The sequence below is a fragment of the Propithecus coquereli genome, unplaced genomic scaffold (genome assembly GCF_000956105.1).
Source record: "Propithecus coquereli isolate 6110/MARCELLA unplaced genomic scaffold, Pcoq_1.0 Scaffold12, whole genome shotgun sequence".
In the NCBI taxonomy this organism is placed as follows: Eukaryota; Metazoa; Chordata; class Mammalia; order Primates; family Indriidae; genus Propithecus; species Propithecus coquereli.
Genome location: NW_012136080.1, coordinates 14,990,297 through 15,004,130, shown reverse-complemented (window position 1 = coordinate 15,004,130; position 13,834 = coordinate 14,990,297). Strand labels below are relative to the sequence as shown.

The following is a 13,834-nucleotide window of genomic DNA, read 5'->3' as shown; positions in this document are numbered from 1 at the left end:
ACAGGGTCTCGCTCTTGCTCAGGCTGGTCTCGAACTCCTGAGCTCAAACAATCCGCCCGCCTCGGCCTCCCAGAGTGCTGGGATTACAGGCGTGAGCTACTGCGCCCGGCCTAAATCCAGTGTTTTAAGAGAAGTTTTATTTCACCATTGCTCCAGTCATCTGCCACTGATCATTAAACTTTCCTTTTGCCTTTCTAATCCCTGTCTGTCTTAAAGAAGATCAATTTGGGATAGAGCTTTTAGTCATTAAATATGTATAAACCTGGCTCAGTGGCATGCACTTGCAGTACCAGCTACTTGGGAGGCAGTAGGATCACTTGAGTCTAGGAGTTTGAGTACAGCCTGGGCCACATAGCAAGCCCCCATGTCAAAAACAAATAAAAAAAATATGTAAAATGTTTATACTTATTGGTTTTCCTTTAATTGTCAAGATCTATAACTAGTATAATTACTTATATTTGGTTATTATAAAATAAATAATACAAATGTAAAAAGAGAAAGTTTCCCCAAGTCCAGTGTTTTTAATTTAATTTAATGCTTGTTGGTGTAATCATTTGCATACTTTTTTTTTTTTTAAAGATACAGGGTCTTGCCTGTCACCCAGGCTGTAGTGCAGTGGCATAATCATAGCTTGCTGCAACTTCCAACTCCTGGCCTCAAGTGATCCTCCTTACTTGGCCTCTCAAAGTGCTGGAATTATAGGTGTGGGCCATCGTGCCCAGCTACATTTTTCTTTTCAAGACAACTTTTTTCTTATTGCTTAATTTCAATAACTATAATCTCATTTTAACACGACAACCCTATGAACTAGGATGGGAATTATTACATTTTACAAATGAGAATACAGATAAATTATTTACTTAGGGTCGTATAGCTCAGTAATAGGACAAGGATCTTCTGGTTCTTTTCCCATTAATATTTCCACTGGACAAGTGGGCTCTTAGTAAGAATGAGGGCCCCCTTTGAACTTAAAGAATTTAGAAAGTATTTTTAGACTTTCCTTTGTCATTACTTCTGCTTTTGATATCTGTTGAGGAAAAAAAATAATGACAAATGCTTATTCTATATTTAGTAATTCCTACATACATTTGCATTTTCTTAACTGGAATTCATTTACTTATATTTCAAAAAAAGGTTGACATATACATACATGCTACTACTTATTTTATCTACAGACAATCCCCGTTCCCTTAGGAGTCTCAGTCTCTTACAGTTTTATCATCATTTTCCTGTTTTCAAGAGTTTGAAGCCCTTGGGAAGCACCATCTTGCTTTTAAAATTCATGTTTGCTTTATAAAGCATAGAAATGCCAGATCATAAGTAGGCCTTTGTAGTCTAAGTACAATTGTAGTCATTTATACTTAAAATTCTACAAATACGAGAGCCAAGTTTAATTAAAAAATTTTCTTTTAAACAGATTATTGAAAAGGCAGCTGAGATTGCAAGCAGTGATAGTGCTAATGTGTCAGTAAGTATCAAGAGTTTTAAATGGTCCTTTTTTATAGAGTTGTGCACATTATTAGGTACTTTCATCTCACTTAAGGTAATGAATTCACAGAAGACCATAACCCATATGCAAGAACAATCTGTGGGTGTTGGTAAGTACACACATAACTAGTATTTTGTTAAATGGCAGCCCAGTTTGTGGGTGATTTGTGTTCATTGGGTAACCCCTTTTCTGATACAAGTATAGATTCAGCAGCTAGTCTATAAGGGAGGCCATCATACCTCATAGAATAAAATTCTGTTTTAGTATTATTATTCAGCTGAATGAGGAGGCTGTATTTCTTTCGTGTAACAAAGCAAGTGTAATAAGCATAAGCATCACAGTGCAGGGGATCTAGGTTTCTTCTGTCTTGGTGCTCTGCCATGTTTAAGATATAGTTTCTATTTTGTGGTTTAATATTATGCTCCAGCTTCCTACTTTACTACATTCTAGCCAGCAGAATGAGGAAAAGCAAGACTAGAGGCCACACTTCATTCTTTTTGAGAATATCATTAGCATGTATCATTTCTGCTACATCTCATGGGATAGATCTTACTGGCCATACCTAACTACAGGTTCACCTGGGAAATACAGTCCTTAGTTGGGCAGTCATGTGCTTGGCTAAAAGTAAGAGATTCTAGTGCTAAAGGAAGAAGTGAAGAACGGATGTTGAGGGGCACAGTAGTTTGTACCACACACACTGTTGCCCTTGTTTCTACTGAGATACTACAAAATAGATTACTTTGTTGACTTTGGTTACAGTATATGTATTTCTACCATCTATGCTTTTTAATTTAATTTTTTGGCTCCTTCTAGTTTGCCTTTGTTGAGCTCTAATTTAATATTCTGTTGTTGTCAGGTTGCAACTTTTAAGTCTCTTCAGCAAAGCCATTCCACCTGTAGAATGGTAATGACATAGAGGTTAGGAGGCAAAATGGAGACAAAATATGCATGTTTTTCTCATTCCCACAAAATCAAAGTTCTATTTAGTTTTGGCCAATTGGAGAAATACTTGGCCTAGGCTATTTCTGCTTTGCCATTAGAGCTCTCAGAAATTTCCCTAGTTTCTTAGTACAACTTATATGCAAGAACAATACTTTCTTACTAGTGTCTTTTGGCTTAAATTTTGTCTTTTGGGTTTGAATGCTTGACCGCAGGAAAGAAGAGCAGTAGTGCCAGGCTCCTGTTCTTTCCAGTTTAGAAAAGCCTCTGGACTAGGTTGGGACCATAGGAGCTGAATCCTTCCTGCCTCTGTCTTTTTTTCCCCAGGGTTTTGTGTTATAAGAATTGCTGGAGACAATTTCGGATGATTATTTAATTTGTAAATATTCTATAAATTTTAATAGCTTAAATTGTATATATGGCCAAATAAAAACTCAGATGAAACAATTGTTGGGGCTGGTGTGATAGGATCATTGTGTCAACTACCTTTTTCTTGCTGAGCATGTAGACTTGAGAGTGGCTTGGAATCTCGAGGAGTGAGGGTTTATTTAAAAAAAAAAAAAAGAAAAGAAAAACTTCGGAAATAAAAAGAGAACTTCAAGGGCAGCTCTTTCTAATGAAACAAAACAAGTTTTGTTACAATTATAAACTTACCAGCTTGTTAGGTAGTTGCTGAAACAGATAACTGTAGTTTTAAGTTTAGGAGCTAACACTTACATTGGAAAGTCTTGGTTCTAATACCTCTGTCTAGATATCCTTTATTAGAGTTAATATTGTTCCTATCTCTACCATAAACTTGTACCTTACCTAAATTAAGGGGTTCCCTGTACACTGAGCATGCAGTAATCTTGCCATGGTCTGATGTACTTTTTGTGTTTGCTTTTTATTAGGCACATAGTAAAATTAATAAATTGTGAAACCCAAAATGAGTTTTCTTTCTATAATCCCTATCTATTTTTCTCTCCGGAGATACCTGGAAATAGTTTAGTTTGTTGCTACCAGTCCTAACTTTATGTGTAAATATCTATATCTCCATTTTTTAAAAAATAAATGAGATCTTTATATACATAGTTTCTCTATTTTTCATTTAATGTACTTTGTGGATCTTGTCATTTTAGTGTGAATATGTCCACTTTGCTTTTTTAAACACCTTAACATTCCATAGAATTAATTATTAGTATCCATTAGTTATTAAACATACATACCCCTCTTGATGAATGTTTTGCTTGTGTCTAATTTTTCTCCATTAAAACAGTACTGGAATGATCATTTTGTATATACTTCTTTATCCATGTGTGTATTTTGTAGGATAGATTTCTGGAAGTGAAATTATTAGATCAAAATATACGTTGCATTTTTAACGTGGATTCTGCCAAATTGCATACCCTGAAAGACTTAAAATTTACAGCTCCATCCTCACTGTGGATGAATTCCTGTCTTTCTGTATTTCTGCCAACCCTTTTAATTTTATGAATCCAGCGAAATAAAAAATGGTCTCATATTTTAACTGGCATTTCTTATTAGTAGTCAGGTTGGGGGTTATTTTTCTTTTCTTTCTTTTTAATTTTAGTTATTTTTAAAAGGATTTCTGATTGTTTCTTTTACAGTGTTCCCTTAACTCTCCTTGAGGAAATAAATCATCTTGTTTGTAAAGTAGTCTTGTTTTGGCAACTTTCTTTCATTGTGTTGGTTTTCCTCAAATGTTTGGTGATTCTTAGTTTAGCTGCTCTTATATTTGAGACTTTCTGGTAGTCTGCCAGAAACGTGTATTACTGTAACATGCCTTCAGTAACTGTAGGAATTAGGTCTTCTGCATGTGAAGATTTCAGTACTTTCTGGGACCAGGTGGCTCCCTAAGGGTTCGGTATCCTTGCTCCTCACCTCAATCTAGAGCTGATATCATTGCTATCCCAGCTCAGCACAAACAGAAGAAGGGGCATTGCTGGCCAAAGCATAAGCTGTACTTGCTGATTCCTTAGTAATCCTCCTGTGGTTGCCTGGCTTCCTCCCGCTCCTTGTATCCTTTGATTCTAAGTTGGAGCTACTCCAGAACTATATACACAACAGTCTCCACTACATGGATCTTAGAAGATCTGATTCTTGGTCCTGTCTACGTTCTCTCATTAAAGGATTCCTATGTTAGGCATTCTTTTTTTGTTTCCCAGGGCTGCTATTGATTTTTGTTTGTTTGTTTTCTTTTTGTTTTGTTTTGTTTTTTGAGACTGGGTCTCGTTCTGTCACCCAGGCTGGAGTGCAGTAGCTTCATCATAGCTCACTACAACCTTGAACTCCTGGGCTCAAGCAGTCCTCCTGCCTCAGCCTCCCAAATAGCTGGAACTCCCAGTACACACCACCATGATCAGCTAATTTTTCTATTTTTTTGTAGACATGGACTTTCGCTGTTGCTTAGGCTGATCTCAAACCATTGGCCTCAAGTGATCCTCCTGCCTCAGCCTCCCAAAATGCTGGGATTGTAGGCGTAAACCACCGTGCCCCACCTGTGTTAACCATTTTTAAGGGTATAGTTGTGATAGATATATTCATGTTGTTGTGCAGCAATCTCCAGAACTTTTTCAGTCTTACATAACTGAAACTCTGTATCCATTGAACAACTTCCCATTTCCTTCTCTCATCAGCCCTGACAACCATTCTACTTTCTGTGTCTATAAATTTTACTAGATAACTCACATAAGTGGAATTATGTAGTTATTCATCTTTTTGTGACTGGCTTATTTTGCTTGGTGTAATGTCCTCAAGGTTTATCCATGTTGTAGCATGTGTCTGATTTTTCTTCCTTTTTATAGCTAAATAATATTCCATTGTATGTATACTACATTATACTTACTAATTTATTCATTAGTGGACATTTGAGTTGCTTCCACCTCTTTGACTATTGCAAATAATGCTGCTATAAACATGGGTGTACAGATGTCTTTTATTCTCTTCCTCTTACTGCAGAGACCCAGATACAGAATGTTAATGGGAGACTTTGGAGAATGCAGGTGATGACTCAGCCTTTAGTTCAGAGTTTCTTGTAGTGTACCTTGAATGTTTTCTCAGTAGAATGATTTGAAGACCTTACAGCCTTCAATTTTAGAGAAAGGGAAATATCCAGCTTATTTAAAAAGAAAAAAATTTGAAACTTACTGAAAACTTACAAGAAGAATACAAAGAACTTCCAAATACCCTTCAGTCAACTTCCCCAACTGTTAACATTTTATAACATTTGTTTTATCACCTCCGTGTATGTATTGTTTTCTGAATCATTTGAAATTGTGACATAACTCCATGCCCTTTTACTCCTTAATTCTTCAGTACATATTTCCTACAAACACAGACATTTTTATATATAACATTCACAAAAATCAGGAAAATAATATTGATTCAGTTCTACTGCCTAATCCGTAGATTTTATTCAAATTTAGCCAGTTATGTCAGTCATCTGCTTTTGTAAGTCCAGATTCCAACCTGGGATTACTTGTTACATTTTATTGCCACGTATCTTTAGTGTCCTTCAGTTCAAAACAGTTGAACTGTTTACTTGTTGAACTTTAATGACTGACATTTTTGAAGAATATAGACCAATTACTTTGATTACTTTGTAGAATTTCCCTCAATTTGGATTTTACTGATGTTTTGCTGCAATTAGATTCCAGTTATGCATTTTTAGCATGACTACCATAGAAGTGATGTGGTTTTTCTTCTTAGTGCATTTTATCAGGAGGCAAACAATGTCAGTGTTCCCCATTACTGTTGATATTAACTTTTATCCCTTGGTTTGGATGGGGTCTGCTAGGTATTTCTACTACAAATTTAATAAGTAAGTGTTTTGTGGAGCATGTTTTGAGACTGAGTAAACATTCTGTTATATTCAGCTGTCCCCTACTTGTTTTTTTTAAATTATTATGTTTACATAATAGTTGTATATCTTTATAGGGTACATGTGATGTTTTGATCCAGGCATACTATGAATCAATCAAATCAGGTTATTTGGGGTATCCATCACCTCAGACATTTAATATTTCTCTGTTAGGAACATTCCAGTTTCACTCTTTTAGTTATTTTAAAGTGTGTCCTAACTTATTGTTGATTATAGTCACTTTGTCATGCTATCAAATATTGTTCATTCTATTTAACTATCTAACTATATTCTTACACCCATTAACCATCCTCACTTTATCACCCCCTCCCCACTACCCTTCTCAGCCTCTTGTAACCGTCATTCTACTCTTTATCTCCATGAAATCAATTGTGTTTAATATTTAGCTCCCACATATGACTGAGAACATGCAAGACTTGTCTTTACATGCTTCACTTATTTTATTTAACATAATGTTCTTTGGTTCCATCCATGTTGTTTCTAATGGCAGGGTTTCATTCTTTTTTGTGGCTGTATAATATTCACCCACTTGTTTTTGCATTTACTAATCCATCTTGCCTGAATTAGTGTTAATGCAATGGAGTTGCCAAATGCTGATTTTCAATTTTGTTCTTCCTTTTGGATTTATTAGTTGGCTTTTTACCATAGTTAAAGGGTTTTTCTTCTATCCTATTTATTTCTTTTTCATTTTTAACTTATAATGTGGATTCGTGATTTCTATTTTATATAATGATATAATTAGTTACTCACATTTATTTTGATGTTTAAATTGTCCAGTATCTGGCTCATGGGAACCAATTGAAGTTATCTCCTGTGTCTTTTATCATTGTGGTCCAGGCTCATTGGGTACTTTTCCTGCCCCAGCGTTGGAATTAGTCATTTATCCAGGGAGTCTTGATTTCTTTTATCTATGAAAAGTATTTAGAATTCAAGATCTGGGCATTGGATATATTCATTGCTACTGGGATATAATTGCTTCTAGGCCTTTTCATGAAACAGAGTTAGATAATGTTTATGTGTTTGCCTGAATATATTTGGGCATATATACAGAGAGTTATATTTATTTATCTATTAAAAACCATGAGTTCTCACCAAATGCCTCTAATTTGGCTCCAATACCATTGAGTATTTTCTAGCTTTTGCCTTTTCATATTTGTAATTCCCTTTTCTGACTGTGAGAAATCTGGATTCCTATTAACCTTGATATATTTATTTATTTGCTCAGTCTCCTGTCTGTAACCATCTGCCAATCATATAACTATCTTCTCAGTCTCTGGCCCATTAGTCCTGACTGCTGTGTGTATGTGTTGGTTAAGTCTGCCTGTCTGGGCAATACTTAGTTAACTCAATCCTCTATCCTTGGGAAGAATACTATTAACATGCCATATGAATCTCCAGCCCTTCTGAATATGACAGAGGAGTTTTGTGGCCCTCCTCAGGGAAAGGAAAGGAGCCATAGTCTTTTTTTTTCCCATGTGTTTATAGCAAGGTGTTTATTTTGTTTTATTTTGATCAGTAATCACTATTATGTTACAATATATATGTTTGCAATTTTTAAAAATCTAAACATGAAAAGTGAAGAATGTGGGTATTATTTTTCATTGCTTTCCACTACTTTTATTATCTTACTTTAGTATAAGCATTTGAACACATATGTAAGTTCTCCCGTTGTACTGTACAATGTAATTTTTCATTACTGATTTTTTTTTTATTTTATAAAAGAGTCTAAGATTCAGTGTTCTGTTAGGCTTTTTGCCAAGTGCTTCTCCTGGTTTTTACCTTGGCATTATTCAATGTTGTGCTTTTTATACCACAGTGAACAGTCGCAATACAGTTAATACAGTTATTCCACTGCTCTCCCCTTTTAGCTTATTCCTAGGTATTCAGGATATTTACTTACAGCAATCTGTAGAGGTCTAATTTGGATCGACTAAGTTATACTAGGTAGGCTAGCTTTTTGTAATTTTGAACAAAAACAGCAGTTTGCCTTTCTCTTAACATGAACAATAGTCCGTGTTGTTTGCAGTAAGAGGTTTGGCTAAGAATTTCATTTTCAAATTCTGATGATGACATTTTTTAATGAAACCCAGCTAGATACTCTTTTTAGGTTGAGTTTCTTTTTTTTGAGACAGAGTCTGGCTCTGTTGCCCGGGCTAGAGTGCCATGGCATCAGCCTAGCTCACAGCAACCTCAAACTCCTGGGCTCAAGCAATCCTCCTGCCTCAGCCTCCTGAGTAGCTGGGACTACAGGCATGTGCCACCATACCCGGCTGATTTTTTCTATATATATATATATATATTTTTAGTTGTCCAGATCATTTCTATTTTTTTTTAGTAGAGATGGAGTCTCACTTTTGTTCAGGTTGGTCTCAAACTCCTGACCTTGAGCGATCCACCTGCCTCGGCCTCCCAGAGTGCTAGGATTTCAGGCATGAGCCACCGCGCCCGACCTAGGTTGAGTTTCTGAATATAAAACCGCTATTATTATACATATAGTAAGAAGAAAGATATAACACATTTTTTAAAACTTTTTTTCCTATTGTAATGGAAGGTAAATATATAATGGAGTGCTAAAGGAAGCAAGGGTGTTTGGTTTATAACTCTAACCTATAAAGTTGATGTTTGAAAAGATAATCATATATCCCTTGGTGTATTTGTTAGAGATAGATACTGAGCAAGAGGTTCCATGGGTTTGACCCTGTACGATAATTCCTAAACAAAGAAAATGAAATGGAGACTATTCTATTCTCCAGCTCATCTCAATGACCATGAGGGCATGATATTTCCTTTGACTTAATTCTCCAGGGTTTGGTAATTTTCCTGCTTTGCCAACTTTTATGTTAAATAGTCCCAGGTAACTAATATTTTAAGATACTTGAAAGACATCATATACTGATCATCCTTAATGACTAGAATAAAGTAAAAGGTTTAGGCAAAACATGTGAAATGCACATGTGTATGTGTATCTATCTATGTGTCTGTCTTTCTGCCTACTTGCCATTTTTTTTTTTTCTACTGGATTGGGTGCTATGCTAGTCATAAGACTAGGCTCAATCTGGCTGGGCACAGTGGTTCACACCTGTAATCCCAGCACTTTGTGAGGCCCAGATGGGAAGATTGCTTGAAGCCAGGAGTTTGAGACCAGCCTGGGCAACATAGCAAGATCCCGTCTCTACGGGAAATAACAATTTAGCCAGGCATGGTGGCACACACCTGTAGTCCCAGGTACTGAGGAGGCTGAGGCAGGAGGATCATTTGAACCCAGGAGTTTGAGGCTGCAATGAGCTATGATTGTGCCACTGCTCTGCAGCCTGAGTGACAAAGCTAGTCCCCATCTCTAACAACAATAACAAAAGACAAAAAGAAAAAAAGAAAGAAGAATGCTAATGAGCATCACCTCAGTGTGCCATAGAGGATACAGCAACCAGTTTGGAATTATCAAAGTATAAATTGTGAGATTTAGAATAATCTGAAGGATAACTGGAAAAGCCTGTTGAAACCAGGTCTTAGATGTCATTGTATTTTCTAAGACTAGCTTGAATTTTATTCTATAGACAATAGCAGATCAAATGAAGAATTTTAAGTATAAAGTGTTAACCGTTATGACAGGAAGGCTGAATTCAGAAGGTCAAAACTGTTTAGGCTGGGCAAGTTGGCTCATGCCCGTAATCCTAGCACTCTGGGAGGCCAAGGTGGGAGGATTGCTTGAGCTCAGGAGGTGGAGACCAGCCTGAGCAAGAGTGAGACCCATCTCTACTAAAAAATAGAAAAAATAATTAGCTGAGCAACTAAAAATAGAAAAAATTAGGTGGGCGTGGTAGCACACAACACACCTGTATTCGTAGCTACTCAGGAGGCTGAGACAGGAGGATCACTTACTTGAGTCCAGGAATTTGAGGTTGCTGTGAACTAGGCTGACATCATGGCATTCTAGCCTATGCAACCAAGCAAGACTCTGTCTCCAAAAAAACAAAAAAAAACCCCCAAACACTGTTTATTGGCCAATTGGTACTTGTTCTTCAGCTTAGTCTCTTTCTACCCAATCTGTAAGATACTGGTGAACTACCTTCTTTCCACTTCTTAGATAAAAATTTCTAGCTGTTCTACTCCGGCTGCCCCTCCACATTGGTCAAATTGGGAGAAATATGTTGCTAGAGAGACTCATAAATTATTCAGTTTCCTAAGCATTTTCATGCAGCATGTCATTATTGCCTTCTGATAACAAGAAAGTAAATATTTAAATCTCCATTAACAACTGGATACACTGAGTTCTTGGGAGACCACACTGCTTATAGTTACAGATCTTAACAATGTAAAAAGAATAGATATTTCAGTCTCCTTCTGTCTTCTTTAAAATATTTGAACTTAACATGCATTTGGTATTGCTGAATTTCATACTGAATTAAGTGAATAAAAAAGAATACTAATATTAACTTAATTTTTCTTTGTATTATAGCAAAGTGATTACTCTTAAAGTAAACCTTCAGCTTAAGTGGTTGTTACACTGCTTTATATTCTGTCTTTGGTTTGTTTTCTTCTTAGTAATGTGTCTCCCCTGAAGGACAATGTCCAAAAGTCAGTGCCTTTACTTGATAAAATTAAACTTAGTATTACACATTCTTTTTTATATAGGTATATATACTATTTTGAATTGGATTGCTTTAGAAAATTAGTAACATGACAATTTTATTTATTTTTATGTTTATATTTTCATATAAATTAAAATAATATAATTCATAGAGTATAAATCCTTATAGGATCTTTTCAACTAATTTTGGAAAGAGTTTGTAGGGAAAATGTGTTTTGACTAAAGCAGTATAATTTTGGGGGGAAACACACCTCTTTTTAGACAGGGCCTTGCTCTGTTCCGGGGCTGGAGTACAAGAGTACAGTGGCATTACCATAGGTCATTGCAACCTCAGACTCCTCCTGGGCTCAAGGGATCTGTCTGCCTCAGCCTCCCAAGTAGCTGGGACTGTAGGCTACAGGTGTGTGCCACTACATTCAGCTAATTTTTTTTTTCTTTCTATTTTTTGCACAGACAGGATCTCGCTATGTTGCTCAGGCTGGCCTTGAACTCCCTAAGTGCTAAAATTAGAGTTGTGAGACGATACCTGGCCACCTCTTTCTTTTAATGTTAATGAAATTTAGAGAGACTTAATCCAGAAAGCAGCATGGGCTATTTTTGTTATTTTAGTATATTCTTATAGAGATTGGGAAATAAAATTGAGATAACTTTATTTTTTCCATGCTTAGTTTTAGCCAACATCTAGTTCTTAATCTAAGGAGATTTTATGCCTTCGATTCAAGGCACAAGCCAAGAAGATGCCTGTTACTTTTATTTTTAACCTGATATGTTTGGATGGTCTTTTGTTTGTTTATAGAAACTGGAAAATTAAAAAAAAATCAGTTCAGGTAAATTACTTGGTTTTTAATCCAAAAAGCAATACCGCCACCTAGTGTTTATACATTTCAAGTATTTAGATTTTTGAAAACTATTCTTTTTCCTTTCTAAGAACTTTTTTGAGAGTAACTCTTTCCTTATTCCTTAGCTTACAAATTTAATATTCAACAATAGAAACTTTTATAAAGGATCCACCTTTATTAATTTTTTTTCAGCAATTATACTTTGTATCTGTCATGTTAAAGCTCATAGATTATATGTAAATTTATTGTCTCTAAATTTGCAGAATGCTTGTGAGTGATGTTTGTACAGTTATATTTTATAATGAGTACTTTATTTTCTTAGAGTCGAGGTGGAAAGAAATTTCTTGCTGTACTGAAGGAAATCTTGGACAGAGATCCCTTGTCTCAACTGTGTGAGAATGAAATGGATCTTATTTGGACTTTGCGACAAGACTGCCGAGAGAATTTCCCACAGTCACTGCCAAAATTACTGCTGTCAATCAAGTGGAATAAACTTGAGGATGTTGCTCAGGTAACAAAAGATCATTTCTGTAACTCCTTTTGGTTATATATATGTTACTTTGTTGAGTTTATTATATAAAGTGCCCTTTCCTCATAGGTATATTTCTATAGATAGGATAATTTTCTGCAGGCAAAATTTTGAGGTGTTTTTATTTTATTTTTTTTGTTTTTGATTTGGTAGCAACAGGGCCTCACTATTTTGCACAGGCTGATCTCAAACTTCAGACTCCCTGTCTCAAGCAATCCTTCTGGCTTGGCCTCCCAAAGTGCTGGGATTATGGGCATGAGCCACTGCACCTGGCCTGAAATTTTGAGGTTTTAAACTCTTACATACTCTAACTAATGAACCAGAAAATTTTAAGATTTAAAAACCCAGATTCTGGGTTAGGGTTGCCATACCTTTCACTAAAGACAATTGAAACCTTGGTCTTGGGACAATCATCTATTAAAAGGACTACTCACTAGGTCCTGGGTACCTTTTACCAGCTTCAACAGTGAACTCTAAAGTTTTTAATCATAAGACCCTTTGCAGTGATCGTTCTAAAGTGATTATCTTTTGTTTGAGAATTACCTCTATTGTAGAAGTTAACATTTTAGATTACATACCATTCAGATCAATTTTAACATTCATTTCAGTTGGGCAGTATTGATGAGTGCATGCCTTTTGCCATAATAGAGGAAGGAAAAACATTTTTCTTCAAAAATACCACCAAATTTTAGCTCCTTGATTTAAATTTCAATACCCTATCAAAAAGCACGGGCATTTATCGAATTCAAATGGCCACCAGTGCTCAATAGAAAGACCTTTGAAGTGGTTTTTTAATCAAAACAAATAAATTCAGCCTATTAAAATAACCAAATTTGATCACCTTACTTATTTGAATTCAATTGATGTCTCTAGTTTTGTGGTCTTAGTAAATCTAGAATGACTTTACAAATTTAGCAAAGAAAAGTGTGTTTATTTTAATGATATGCATTTTAAAAATCTTCGGTTTTATTTTACTTCTCAAGTTAAGTGTAGAAAGCATTTCTTTTGTATCTACTTCTAGTGTCTAAAGATCTTTGGATCCATGTAATGTAATTACAGTATTGTATGTGCCTTGATTAAACTGTTTCCACATTACATCAAATGAATATTAACTTACTTTGGAAAGGAACTATTTTATGTTGTTCAGGTAGGTTTAATTATTCTGGAATAGTTATTGTCTTCTAGCCACCTATTTATTATCTAAATCCAAGGTTAGTTTTCTGTGAACCTCCAGTAATGGTGGAAAATAAGATCTAAGAATTTTTTTACTTGGCACATTTGCCTGTTTCTCATGGATAGTGTCCAGTGCTAGGTGCATATGTAATAAATGTATAATATTATTATTTATTGGAATCAAAACAGAAAAAGTTTTTTTCTGTACTCTTAAAAGATGTTTTATGCAGAGGTTTCTTATGTCAACAGTCAGAAAATGAAATGAACCAGTTTGTGCTTAATATTTCTTTATTTGAACCCTAGAGACAGAAATTTCTACATTCAGGAATTTAGCCTGCTTGTCTCACTTCCAAGAGGGAATTTAAAGTATTATTTTCAGATCTAGCTTAAGGTCCTC

General features: G+C 35.4%; 1 protein-coding gene across 1 annotated transcript in view; it reads left to right on the top strand.

Moving 5' to 3' along the window:
- PIK3CB (phosphatidylinositol-4,5-bisphosphate 3-kinase, catalytic subunit beta) overlaps window positions 1–13,834 on the top strand; it is a 114,139-nt gene that overhangs the window by 46,635 nt on the left and 53,670 nt on the right. The window contains exons 10-11 of the mRNA XM_012664529.1: window positions 1,418–1,468; window positions 12,058–12,246. Coding sequence (XP_012519983.1) covers window positions 1,418–1,468; window positions 12,058–12,246 — 240 coding nt within the window. The remainder of the gene's footprint in view (window positions 1–1,417; window positions 1,469–12,057; window positions 12,247–13,834) is intronic.